Here is a 14,635-nt window from a genome sequence, read left to right on the forward strand (position 1 = left end):
TGTTGCCCTTCTCTGCACCTTTTCTAATTCCACTATATCTTTTTTGAGGTGCGGCGACCAGAATTGCACACAATACTCGAGGTGTGGTCGCACCATAGAGCGATACAATGGCAGAATAATATCCTTATTTTTGTTTTCCATCCCTTTCCTAATACCCAACATTCTATTTGCTTTCCTAGCCGCAGCAGCACATTGAACAGAAGGTTTCAACGTATCATCAACAATGACACCTAGATCCCTTTCTTGGTCCGTGACTCCTAACGCTGAACCCTGCTTGACGTAGGTATAGTTTGGGTTCCTCTTTCCCACATGCATCACTTTGCACTTGCTCACATTAAACGCCATCTGCCATTTAGACGCCCAGTCTCCCAGTCTCGTAAGGTCCTCATGTACTTTTTCACAATCTTCCTGTGATTTGACGACTTTGAATAACTTTGTGTCATCACCAAATTTGATTACCTCACTAGTTACCCCCATCTTTACGTCATTTATGACTATGTTAAAAAGAGGTCCCAGCACAGATCCCTGAGGGCCCCCACTAACTACCCTTCTCCATTGCGAATATTGACCTTTTAACCCTACTTTCTGTTTCCTTTCAACCAGTTTTTAATCCACAGTAAGACACTACCTCCAATCCCATGTCCCTCTAATTTCCGCTGTAGTCTTTCATGAGGAACTTTATCAAACGCCTTCTGAAAATCTAGATACACAATATCAACTGGCTCACCTTTGTCCACGTTTGTTTATCTCTTTAAAGAAATGCAGCAGATTGGTGAGGCAAGACTTCCCTTCACTAAATCCATGTTGATTTTGTCCCATTAGTCCATGCTTTTGAATGTGCTCTGTAATTTTGTCTTGATAATAGTCTCTACAATTTTGTCCGGCACCGACGTCAGACTCACCAGTCTATAATTTCCCGGATCTCCTCTGGAACCTTTTAAAAATATCAGAGTTACATTGGCCTCCCTCCAATCTTCCGGTACCACGCTCGATTTTAAGGATAAATTACAAATCGCTAACAGTAGCTCTGCCAGCTCATTTCTTTAGTTCTATCAGTACCCTCGGATGAATACCTTCCGGTCCTGGAGATTTGCTACTCTTCAGTTTGCAGAACTGATCCATTACGTCTTCCAGGTTTACAGATGTTTCATTACGTTTTTCCAACTCGTCAGTCTCGAATACCCTGTCTGGCACCGGTATCCCTCTCAAATCTTCCTCAGTGAAGACCGAGACAAAGAACTCATTTAGTTTTTCTGCTATTTCTTTGACTGCCTATTTTACACTCCGGTCATCCAACGGGCCAACCGATTCTTTTGCCGGCTTCCTGCTTTTAACGTATCTAAAAAACATTTTACTATCAGTTTTCGCCTCTAACGCTATCTTTCTTTCAAAATCCCTCTTTGCCTTTCTAAAAGTATATAAGCATTATTCAGGGCACAGACTGTAGAAGTCTGACCAGCACTGTTCTTGTACCAAAATTTCTGACGTTAACATTGAAGCCCCTTACAATTTACACTTCAGCCCATCCATATCTATTCAGTCAAGATCGGTGTTTGACCGCAGAAGTTTGCCCAGCACTAGCTTTGCTACCCAATTACCGGTGTTGCCACCCAATCTCCTCTAAGCTTCTGTGGATCCATTCCTTCTGAACAGGATTCCTTTGTGTTTATCCCATGCGCTTTTTAATTCTGTTACCGTTTTCATCTCCACCACCTCCCATGGGAGTGCTTTCCATGTATCCACCAACCTCTCCGTGAAAATATTCTTCCTGACATTACTCCCAAGTCTGCCCCCCTTCAACCTCAATTCATGTCCTCTAGTTCTACCACCTTCCCGTCTTCAGAAAAGGTTTGTTTGCAGATTAATACCTTTCAAATATTTGAACGTCTGTATCATGTGTTCACTTTCTGTCTTGCCTCTTAGACAGAAGTAACCTTCTGAAGGAGTAAATCTTTATTCCCCCATGCAGAATTGCAGGCAAGAAAACCTCTGGCTACTAAATAAGTATTAGACATAATGTTTATTCAAATTGTCAAAGAAGCCAATCAGTAATTATTGAAATAGTAACAAATAACATCCCAATACAGTATAATATGTAGCAAATAAAAACAGTGTTTTCCTTGGGAGCTGTCAATATGTCCACCTGCTAGTGTAGGCACATTGAGGCTCACCATCCTCAGTTCTGTTTCCTCATAAATACTTTTTTCTTCCTTATCTTAATTATAATTACCCTTTCTACCTAATGATTATGCATCTCTCCAGAATATTCTGTTTCCTGTTATGACGTATCATGTTCCAACATGTTCCATCAAATCATTTATTCCCTTATTATATTGGCAGTAGCATAAGTTTTCATTTGATATGGGTTGACCTATGTGCACAGTCATCATACTAGCCCCCTCCACCCTCTTGCTTAGCTTACAGTTTTACCCACACCCACTTTCTTCTCCTTCTGATTGTTTATCTGGATACAGCAGGCGTCCTTAGTCATAGGAGTCTGTCTCTTAGCTGCTGACCAGCAACTTATCACAAGTTAGCATAGGTCAAATGTCAAAGCACAAATTTCTACAGCAATTCCAGATCTGCTCCCAGCTCAAGAAAAACAAAATAGCTTATATTAAAATAAAAACTAGAAATATATGTATGGTTTGCACCTTTTCATGGCCTTTATGATGTACACATCACCCCTGTTTCTCCTTTCCTCCAAGGTATACATGTTCAGGTCACCAAGTTTCTCTTCATACAGTTTGCAACACAAGTCTCATACCATTTTTGTAGCTTTTCTTTACACCGCTTTCAGTCTTTTTATATCTTTAGCAAGATACGGCCTCCAAAACTAAACACAGTACACAAAGTGGGACCTCACCAATGACTTGTAGAAGGGCATCAACACCTCCTTTCTGCTGCTGGTTATACCCCTCTCTATGCAGCCTAGCATCCTTCTGGCCACGGCCATCGCCTTGTCACATTGTTTCTTCACCTTCAGATCTTCGGACACCATCACCCCAAGATCTCTCCTGAGTCGAGCTTACTAATCTCTCCCCTCCTATCCGGTATCTCTCTTTTGGGTTTCTGCACTTCTTGGAATTACAATTTAACTGCCAAACCCTTTACCATTCTTCTAATGTCTGGAGATCTCTTCTCATTGTTTCTACTCCCACCAGGGTATACACTCTATTGGCTATGTCATCTGCAAAAAGGCAAACCTTTCAGCAATATCTCTCACAAATATATTAAACAGATTTAGCCCAAGCACCGACCCCTGAGGAACTCTACTGCTCACCTTCCTTTCCTCCGAGCGGACTCTATTTACCACCACCCTCTGCCACCTGTCGGTCAACCAGTTTTCTATCCAGTTCACCACTTTCAGTCCTAAGTTCAGCCCTCTCAGCTTAGTCACCTGAAGGACTGTATCAAAGACTTTGCTGAAATCCAAGTAGATTACATCTAGCGCAGTCCTTCATCCTGTTCTTTGGTCAACCAGTCAAAGAAGTCAATAAGATTCGTTTGGCAGGACTTTACTTTGGTAAAGCCATGTTGCCTCGGATCCTGTAACCCGTTGGCTCCTAGAAAGTTAACTATCCTTTCTTTCCGCAGTGACTCCATTATTTTTCCTACCACTGACATGAGACCATTCTGTAGTTTCCCACTTCTTCCCTGTCACCACTTTTGTGAAGAGGGACATCTGCTCGTCTCCAATCTTGCGGAACCTCTTCAGGCTCTAAAAATCTATTAAATCTGTAAGAGGTCCCGCCAGGACTTCTCTGAGCTCCCTCAGTATCCTGGGATGTATCCTATCTGGCCCTACAGATTTGTCCACCTTCAGATTCTCAAGCTTTTTATAAACGCTTTCTTCTGTAAATGGTGCAATATCCACTCCATTCCCAGATAGTCTTTGGCAGCCGACTGTGGTCCTTCTCCAGGATTTTCCTCCGTGAATACCGAAGAGAAATGTTTAGCACATTCACTTTATCCTCATCACTGTCCACATAACCATTCTCATTATCTTTTAGTCTTGCAATTCCATTCCTTTTTTCCTTTTCTCCAATATATCTGAAAACGGTCTTGAAACCTCTCTTTACATGAATAGCTATTTTTTTATTCCGCTTGCTGTATTTCCCTCTTCGCTTCTTTGAATTTGATCTGATAATTTTTCCGTTCTTCTGTATTTCTTGAACAAAGCCTCTTTTGCTCTTATTTTTTCAGCTACTTGTTTGGAGAACCCATATAGGCTTCCTGTTTCGCTTGTTTTTGTTTACTTTTCTTGCATAAAGATCAGTTGCCTTATTTATAGCAGCCTTCAGCTTGGACCACTGATTTTCCACTTCTCCTATGCCTTCCCATGCCAACAGCTCCTCCTCCAGGTATTCCTCCATTTTATCAAAATCAGTACGTCTAAAATGCACCGCCTTTGCCCTTATATCAAGCCATATTGTGTGATGATCCCTATTACATAGGTAGGCACCCACCCGGATATTGGAAACACTTCCTCCATTCGTGAGCACTAGATCCAGCATTGACCCTTCCCTCATGGGTTCCATCACCATTTGTCTGAGCAAGGCACTTTGAAAGGTGTCCATAATCTCCCTACTTTCTTTCCGATTCTGCTGACGGGACGTTCCAATCTACATCAGGCAAGTTGAAATCAACCAACATTAGCACATCATCTTTCATACCAATCTTTTGAATATCTTCTATTAGATCCTTGTCTAGCTTCTCTGTTTGTGCTGGAGGTCTGTAGATAACAACTGTGTGGATGCAGGTTCCATCTTCTCTTTCCAGGATGATCTTTTCCTTTTCCAAGGTTCCCCACATTTCAGTCGCTCTGATATTGTCTCTCACATACAGTGCCACTCCTCCACCTCTTTGGCCCTCCCTATCCTTCCTAAAAAGATTATAGTCCGGTATAGTCACATCCCATTCATGGGAATCATTGAACCACGTCTCTGTAATAGCAACAATATCCAGGTTTTCTTCAAACATCAGGGCTTGCAAGTCTTGAGGCTTTTATTTAAACTATGTATCAGATATGGTGAGTTCCTGTGCAGAGCAGTGGCTGCCGGGTGTGAAAAGACACGGACCTGGGTTCTGCTTGGCCGACCAACCCCGAAGTTCACCTGTGGTGACTGCAGTTCCCAGAGGGTTGAGCCCCCAGGTGCGTGCGGCCGACAGGACTTATACTGAGAGGCCAGGAAAGGGGCGCCCAGAGAGACCAGCAGGCAGAAGTTCAGGAGCAGGTCACAACAGAGTGACAGGCAGTAGGCTAAGGAGTGTCTTGGGTCCAGGCAGGTATACAGGAATGTAACTAACCCGGGAGTCACCAGGTCCAGGCAGTATATCCAGGCAGGCAGCAGACAAGAGAGTAACCAGGTCCAGGCAGGATATCTAGGCAGGCAGCAGACAAGAGCGTAACCAGGCCCAGGCAGGATAGCCAGGCAGGCAGCAGACAAGAGACTAACCAGGCCCAGGCAGGATATCTAGGCAGGCAGCAGACAAGAGACTAACCAGGCCCAGGCAGGATATCCAGGCAGGCAGCAGACAAGAGAGTAACCAGGTCTAGGCAGGATATTCAGGCAGGCAGCAGACGAGAGTAACCAGGTCCAAGCAGGGTCTTACAGGCAGGCAGTAAACAGAAGAGTAATCCAGGTACAAGCAGGGTCTTTACAGGCAGGCAGCAAACAGAAGAATAATCCAGGTACAAGCAGGGTCTTTACAGGCAGGATTCTGTTTAACTCTGCTAGTCAGACAGGAGAATGCCTGGAACTGTTCCTGATTGGCCCATCTGGGCTGAGCTGACGTTGCAGTCTGATCTACTTAAGCTTACCCTTCCCAACAACCCTTGCTTTGATGTTGCCCTTCGTTTATTGCTGAAGCCTTTCCATGCGCTGTGTGTCTGATTACCCCTCTTCCCTCACCTGTGATTTCCTTTGTTTGACTCTGGTGCTTTGTGGTAAGCTTGTTTATTATTCTGCTGCAGGTTTTGTTTTGTTTCCCTTGGAGTTACCCTGTGTGCTGTGTTTGTATTTTGTCGTGTCTTTGTGGCAGACTCGGGGCCTTTGTTTCTTTCCGTGGGGGTTGTTTGTTCTTTCCTGTGTTTACGTTACCCTTGTATGCAGTGTTTCTGTCTCTGGCAGCTGTGTGTTCAGAGCTTGGTTAACCCTTTGACTGCAGTATTTTGCTTGCCTCTGGCAGATGAGTGTTTGGAGCAGTCTTTCCCTTGTGATTGTTTTAATTCCTTTTTGCTGTCACTACCCTCGCTATTACTGTGTACTGCCCTTTCTAAGCGGGGTGCGTCTCAGACCCGACTCTCTATTTTTTGCAGACTTTTCCCTCTCTTGTCTGCTGGGGGTCTCTGCTTCCTGTATTGATATTTCTTAGTCCCTCATTTTCTTTGTGTGCTGTGAAGTACAGCCTGATGTGTTTCCTATAGTTACCTCTCTCAGTTCATTTTTCCCGTGTCCTCAGCAAGCACTTAGCGTGTTGGTGCTCTAGTCCCCGTGGGGACCCCTCATTTTTTCTCTCTCTCTTCCCTAGGTTTGAGTCGGTTCCGGTTAGGCCGTGAGGCCCGTATGACTGTATTCTGAGTAAGTGGGTTCCCGTCAGGCCATGAGGCCCGCCTGAATGCCCTAGTGTGTGTGTGTGTGCAGGGCTTGGTAGCTGGGGTGGCATATAGTACCTGTTCGGTCCATGCTAGGCCTTGGCCTAAAAGCTATATTAGGCCTCAGCCTAGGCTCACGTCCAGCCTGACAGCAGGCAGCAAACAGAAGAGTAATCCAGGTACAGGCAGGCAGCAAATAGAAGAGTACGCTGAAGAGAAACGCTTACCCAAGTAGAAGCCGAAGCAATGAGGCAGAGGGAAAGCGTCCCAGAAACAGTGCAGGCTTTCTGACGTAGACAGGAACCAGCTGAAGGAGAGAGCTTCCATAGGGTAAGGCAATTAAAGAGCCTGGAAGCCAGGCAGAGAGAGCAGATCCAGATGCATGAGAGCAAGGCAATCAAGGAGCCTGCAGCCAGAGAAGAAGTACACAGACATGGCTCAAGGCTGAGCCAGTCAAGTGCGTGTGTTGCTAGGACCCTGCGTAGCCTGAGGACGCCGCTTGCGTTGAGGTAGGGGACATGACACTACGAGCATTTGTGCTCATTGCTTTCCATGTGCTGAGTTTAGGTGGTTTTCTATATTTAGATCTCTGCCATGTTTATTCTGAATTCCCTTGTTTCCTTTTGTCACCCCCAACCTCTAGTTTAAATGTCTAGAAACATACCCTTTGAATTTGTCCCCAAGGATCCTTTTTCCCCGCCACAGATAAGATGTAGCCCATCATTACAGTACAGCCTATTTTTCCATGTATTACCCCATGCTCCTATGTATCTAAAACCTTCTTCTTTATACCAAGACTCAAGCCCCTTATTCTCTTCCTATTGTTGGCTGAGAGTGTGTAAAATGGAGGTAGGAAACCCTGGTTCTCTTTCTTTTCTCCCTGCTCTAGGTTTACCATCAGTTCACGGGGCCTCTGAAATTTTTCATTAAGAGGCAGACTTTGCAAGACATTTGTGTCCCTGACTAAAAAAAAAAAAAAAAAAACATGTTTTGGTAGAGATTATAAAGAATTTTTGTTTTATTTCTTTCTATGGTGACTGAAAACTCACTTAAAGAAATAAATGCAACAGCCAAGGACATTCTATTGGACAAAGAAAGGAACCACTGATTTTATTTTGCTGTTGTTACACAGAAAATCATGTGAAATTTTAACTCAGAGTTCATGTAAATGCCAATGTCTGTCACACACAGAGTGAGCAGTAACTGTCAGCAATAAAACAGTATAAGGTTTCCTGGGTTTCACTTTGCTAGATAGCATTACTTCTTCTTAGTAGCTCTTTTTCCCTCTCCTTTCTTTGGGTCTCCTTTTCCACGCAGTTTCCTAAGTCGCCTCATCTCTTCTTTAAAATCTTCATGCTCATCTCTAAACAGAAAATCAAGAGGAAAGGTTAAATGTGTGACTTCCATTAAACAACCAAATCTCACTACCCTCGTAAATGGATACCTAGTGGCATCCATTTGTTGTTAATTCAACTTCTGTTTTCAGTCTAAACTAAATAGATCAATCCATTCATGCTAAAGTTTTGTAAACTTTTAACAAGGTTGGTGTATTATGGAGGCCATTTTAGACAGCTTCTGCAGCATATGCATGTGTAATAAATAGTGGGTTTACACATATAAATAGTCCCTACCTGAACAGGTTGAAATGTTAGAAAAGCTAATACATGTATACCCACAGAAGTTTTGAAAGGAATGTGTTCTGGACATGAATTGGGTAGGTCTTACACCGCACGGAGAGGCTGGGATCTGCAGAACTCCAGGAAACTGGCAATAGCAAATCATGATGACAAACGTATAGAAGTTTTAAAAGATTTTACTGCTGCAAACTACAGGGATAAAGGAATGATGTGGCCACATTTTACCCAAATAGGCTGAGTTTGGGTCACACTGCTAAATGGATCACAAAAATTAAAACCTAGAATATTAAACATACTGATAACTATAATAGAATAATACAGAAAAAATGTGACATCTCTGAGGTCCCAATGACGCTGCAAGGTGGCCACTGCTACTTCAGTTCCTTATCACAGTAACTATGGAACAAACAATAATGTCCTTAGGGAAGTTAGATCTCTTCCAAGCTCCCACTCAATGTACCTGCTCAATTTTCACATTATTCAAAGTCCACTGGTAATTCTTTCATCTGGTATGATGGCATCCGCAATCCTTTGTACTGTTTTAATAGAGTCTGAAAACTCTGGGGTTTCTGGAACTTCACTGAAGTGGAGGCTACACCTGCGGCTCCTAGTCTCAAGGTCCTCCACATTCAAGGTCAGGTCCTCATTCACACTCATAGAAACATGGTGGCAGATAAGGGCCAAATGGCCCATCCAGTCTGCCCATCCTCCTTTCCTAAGAGATGCAACGTGCCTGTCCCATACTTTCTTAAACTGTGTCACAGTCCTTGTCTCCACTGGAAGACCATTCCATGCATCTATCACCCTTTCTGTGAAAGAGTATTTTCTTAGATTACTCTTAAATCTATTTCCTCTTAACTTCATCCTATGTCCTCTTATTCCAGAGAGTTTTCCTTAATTTGAAAAAGGCTCACTCTCCTGTACATTAATGTCAATGAGATAATTAAATGTCTTGTCATATCCCCTCTCTCTGTGTATACATGTTGAGGTTCATAAACTTATCTCTGTGTTTTACGACAGAGACCACTGACCAATTTTGTAGCTGCCCTCTGGATCGACTCCATAATGTTTATAACATTTTGTAGGTGCGGTCTCCAGAATTGCACACATTCCAAATGGGACCTCACCAGAGATTCTACAAGGGTACTATCACCCCTTTTCTCCTGCTGGCCATTCCACTCCTTATGCACCCGAACATCCCCTTGTGGCTTTGAATGTTAACTTTTCTATCTGTTTGGCCATGTTAAGAGCATCAGACACAATCATCCCCAAATCCTGCTCTTCTTTTGTACACAGAAGCACTTCACCCCCTATAATATACTGTTCCCATGGAGTTTTGTAACACAATTGCATGACCCTGCATTTTTTAGCATTAAATCTTATTTGCCAATTATTGGATCATTCTTCAAGCTTTACTAGATTCTTCCTCATGCTATCCACACCCTCTGGGGTGTCGACCCTATTACAGAGTTTAGTATCATCGGCAAAAAGACAAACCTTACCAGACAATCCTTTTGCAATATCAGTCACAAATATGTTAAAAAGAGTCAGCCCAAGGACCAATCCCTGCGGTATACCATCTGTGAAAAAAACAGTGTGTTTTAAGTCTATAAAATGTATTGGATATTTTCCTGTCTTAAATATGTCTGAAGTGTATTTCTCCTGTTTGGCCAGAAGATGGTGCATGCTTAAAGCTCTTAGAGAGGACTGACTTCTCTTTGTTTTAATTGGTACACAGATAAGCCTGTAGTGATGTAACCTGTAATGATGTAACCAGACTGCTCTGGGCTCTGATTGGCCTGGAGCTGGAAATTACCCAGCAGATGCTGGCTGTTGCTTCAATTTCAGCCCGGGAGGGGGAGAGAGAGAGAGAGAGCTCTTTGCTGAAGCTTGGTGAACAGATATATGTCCTGACCTCTCCAGATACTTTCTAGGAAGTATGCAAGTGTTTAATTAGTGTTATAATTGATTAATATTTCAGTTACCTGTTATTGTTTGCCAATTGCACTATTTTGTTCCACAGTTCAATATTTTTTAAGTCAAAAAACATAATTGTTTGTTCACCCTGTTTGTCTGGACTGATAAAGAATCCTGGTGGTTTGTGTGTTGGGTTTGTGAGTGCTTTCTGGGAACCATGGGACCACTGGGAATATGGCTCCAGTAACCTAGAAATCACTGGAGATAATTGGAGAACAGGAGACTTGCACAGAGGTGGCTGTGACCTAGTCTGTGGGAGGAGGGTGCTAGTGTAGAGCACAAGCGGCAGGTGCAGGCAGACCTGAGCTGTGCTGGGGATAGGCCCTCTAAGTGGCTGCGGGATAACCACAGGCGGGTGGCTAGGCATTTCGTGACAGACCTTTGTTGTTTTTAGGTGGCAGCGTGGTGGGATTGTCAGGTTCAGTGTGTGGCTTGAAGGACACCATCCACTGAGTGGTTCAGAGTCTTTTTTTTTTTTTTTAATTTGTCTTTATTAACATCAATACATGCGTTCAATATGCCAGACATTTTACTTTCCTCTATTACATCGAGAGTCTATTACAAGTGTCCGTTCAATGGAACGCTAGTGCACTAGCACAGCACAATTGCATCAACATTTTCCGTTTTTCCCCCCCCATACTATTAATACCCCTCTTCTGCCCCTTAAGAAACTCTTCATTCAGAAAGAAAAAAGATTCACACCCTTCTCAAACAGCCAACTTATACACATCCCTTACCTATCCCCACCCCTTCCCTCCTCCCCCTTATGGTACCTGTGATTAAGATATAGGTTTGAAAGAACCTTAGTTCCTTGCGAGCTCCTTGAGCCGTTGCCACAACATTGCATATTGTCTGCCTTCCATAGTTGCAGATTTCCTATACATTGAAATCTCATAGCGTGCTATCTCTTGTACTTTTACCAACCAACATGCATACGAAGCCGGGTCCTCACTTGTCCAAACCCGCAGAATGGTCCTCTTGACCGCCAGTACAGACATGTACAAGAATCTCCTCTGCGGCTGAGACAAGCCTTGTGCAATTAATTCTGATTGATCCCCCAGCATCAGTGCTTTATATGACCACTCCACCGTTAACTGTAACACACTATTGAGCATTGCAAACACTTCATTCCATATTATCAATTTAGGACATTCCAAGAAAGTATGTAGGAAAGTGCCAGTTCCCGACTTACACTTAGTACATCTATCTGAGTCCCACATGTTCATTTTTTTCCCCTTCTCACAAGTAATATATGCCCTGGTGTAGCAGTTTAAATTGGGTTTCTTGCCAGTCTGCCGATTTTACCATTTCAAATAGTGTCACATACATCATGTTAAACTGTGGCTGTGAGTAATCTGTTCCTAATTCTTCATTCCATCGGGTAGTAGCCCCCACCGCTCCACCCTCTGGAACGACCATTTTCACCAACTTATACCAATTGGATAACCGGTTGCCCGCTACTGGCATCCGCAGCATCAACTCATCCAGGCTACCATAAGTCCAAGACTCCCCATATTTCGCTTTCATCTGTAACCAATAGTGCCTGGCTTGCATGTATTGTATCATATGAGTATTGGGGATCTGCCACCTGTCTTTCACCTGTGAAAATGACAAAGTTATTCCCCCCTGCAGGGACCAAATTTCCTAAAGTCACACACCCTTTCCTTGCCCATGTCTTGAAGTATGAGGGGCTCACCCCCGCGGGAAAATCTACCAGTCCTACCAGTCTCAGGAAGGGTGATGCATACGGACTCCGTGCCTGTCTGCTCCTCCACCACTTCCAAGCAATTCTCAATGGTTGAAGAAAACTATACTGCCTGTTTAACTTTGTGCCCAACCCCGGAGGTGGTTATGTAGTAGGTTTATAAATGTATACGGAGAGCACCAACCCTCCCACAATTGAGTCGGTGTAAATTTCGACTGCCCTATTATGCCCTCATAGATCAGTCTCATTAGCGCAGCCACATTGTATATTCGGAGATCTGGCAACTTAATGCCACCCTTCTCCCTATTAAGTATAAACGTTTGATGTGCTACTCGGGAACCCTTTTGCCTCCATATAAACGATCTAATAATAGACCGGAATACCCTTTCATCTTGCCGTTTTATCCAAATTGGCATGGCCTGTAACGGGTATAGGAGCTTTGGCAGCAATACCATCTTAACCATTGCTACTCTACCAAATAGTGACAATGGTAAGTCTTTCCACCGAAGACATGATTGTCTTATTTTATCTATTTGGTCTAGAATATTTCGTTTATACATCACAACTGGATTAGTACTCAGGTGTATGCCCAGATAACGCATTGACTGCTGCACTGGTGGAATAGGCAGTTTCCCAAACCTTGAATTTTCTTTGCTACCTGCTAGGGGGAGTAGTTCAGATTTATCACAGTTGACTCGTAAGCCAGAGATTCCCCCAAACTCCTTTACCAGTACTAGTGCCTTCTCCAGGTGGGTGAAGGCATCCGCCGAATAAAGTAATATATCATCCGCAAATAGGTTAATGCGGATCTCTCGCCCCCCCCACCTGGAGACCCTTAAGCTGGTCACTCTGTCATATTTTAATGGCTAATGGTTCAATTGCTAGGAGGAACAAGAGTGGGGACAGCGGACATCCCTGTCTCGTTCCTCTTTGTAGATCAAAACTTTCTGTCAGTGTATTGTTAATCAGCAGTCTAGCCTTTGGCTTGGTATAGAGAACCCGAACCCAATCAGTAAATCTTCCCTGTATGCCGTACTGTTCCATCACCCAAAACAAGTACTGCCAGGAAATACTGTCAAAGGCTTTTTCCATGTCTAATCCCGCGATAGCCTCCTTCCCCCCTTTCCCTCTATAGATATGTATGGCTGCCAGAGCTCTGGTTAGGTTCATCGAGGCATACCTCCCTGGGACAAAGCCCGCCTGATCTTCATGTATTACTTGAGGGAGGTATATGTTCATTCTCCTGGCTAGGATAGCTGCTAGGATTTTAGCATCTTGGTTCAGTAGCGAGATCGGCCTGTATGATCCTACTTGCCCTGGATCTTTCCCTGGTTTTGGTAGCAGTATGATGTGTGCTAAATTAGAATGCTCACCAACCCCCTCCCGTTTGAAGCTATTATACATGTCAACCAGTGGGCTAGCTATGTCATCTGATAATAGTTTGTAAAATTCTGGTCCATATCCATCTGGTCCCGGTGCTTTAGTGGGCTTTAATACCTTGATGCCCTGTCTGACCTCCTGTAAAGTTATGGATGTACTCAGCCCTTGGATTTGGTCTGTGGTGAATTTTGGTATAGACAGATCCTTAAAGAAGGCATTTCTCTGCGCATAGTCCATCTCCCTCGCTTCATACAATGATTGGTAATATTTAACAAATTGTTGTTGTATTTGGGCCTCCTGCCGGTAACTTTGGCCAGAGCTATCTCTGATTGATGTAACCACCTGTCTCTTTTTATAAGGTCGCACCAAGTTAGCCATAAGCCTTCCAGCTTTATTCCCCCATTTGAACAATTTAAATCTTTGGAAGTATATGTCCCGTTCAGCCCTGGAATTGAGCAATTGATCAATTTATCTACAGTGGGGGAAATAAGTATTTGATCCCTTGCTGATTTTGTAAGTTTGCCCACTGACAAAGACATGAGCAGCCCATAATTGAAGGGTAGGTTATTGGTAACAGTGAGAGATAGCACATCACAAATTAAATCCGGAAAATCACATTGTGGAAAGTATATGAATTTATTTGCATTCTGCAGAGGGAAATAAGTATTTAATCCCTCTGGCAAACAAGACCTAATACTTGGTGGCAAAACCCTTGTTGGCAAGCACAGCGGTCAGACGTCTTCTGTAGTTGATGATGAGGTTTGCACACATGTCAGGAGGAATTTTGGTCCACTCCTCTTTGCAGATCATCTCTAAATCATTAAGAGTTCTGGGCTGTCGCTTGGCAACTCGCAGCTTCAGCTCCCTCCATAAGTTTTCAATGGGATTAAGGTCTGGTGACTGGCTAGGCCACTCCATGACCCTAATGTGCTTCTTCCTGAGCCACTCCTTTGTTGCCTTGGATGTATGTTTTGGGTCATTGTCGTGCTGGAAGACCCAGCCACGACCCATTTTTAAGGCCCTGGCGGAGGGAAGGAGGTTGTCACTCAGAATTGTACGGTACATGGCCCCATCCATTCTCCCATTGATGCGGTGAAGTAGTCCTGTGCCCTTAGCAGAGAAACACCCCCAAAACATAACATTTCCACCTCCATGCTTGACAGTGGGGACGGTGTTCTTTGGGTCATAGGCAGCATTTCTCTTCCTCCAAACACGGCGAGTTGAGTTCATGCCAAAGAGCTCAATTTTTGTCTCATCTGACCACAGCACCTTCTCCCAATCACTCTCGGCATCATCCAGGTGTTCACTGGCAAACTTCAGACGGGCCGTCACATGTGC

At 43.7% G+C, this 14,635-nt stretch overlaps 1 protein-coding gene across 2 annotated transcripts in view; it reads right to left on the reverse strand.

The window, feature by feature from the left end:
- Nucleotides 1-7,601: 7,601 nt before the first annotated feature.
- Nucleotides 7,602-14,635, reverse strand: part of MRPS33 (mitochondrial ribosomal protein S33) — a 96,705-nt gene continuing 89,671 nt past the window's right edge. For both annotated transcript variants that reach the window (XM_030217056.1, XM_030217057.1), the window contains exon 3: nucleotides 7,602-7,961. In XM_030217056.1, the coding sequence (XP_030072916.1) occupies nucleotides 7,856-7,961 (106 nt within the window). In that variant the 3' untranslated portion in view covers nucleotides 7,602-7,855. The remainder of the gene's footprint in view (nucleotides 7,962-14,635) is intronic.

The sequence above is a fragment of the Microcaecilia unicolor genome, chromosome 10, assembly GCF_901765095.1.
Source record: "Microcaecilia unicolor chromosome 10, aMicUni1.1, whole genome shotgun sequence".
Taxonomy (NCBI): Eukaryota; Metazoa; Chordata; class Amphibia; order Gymnophiona; family Siphonopidae; genus Microcaecilia; species Microcaecilia unicolor.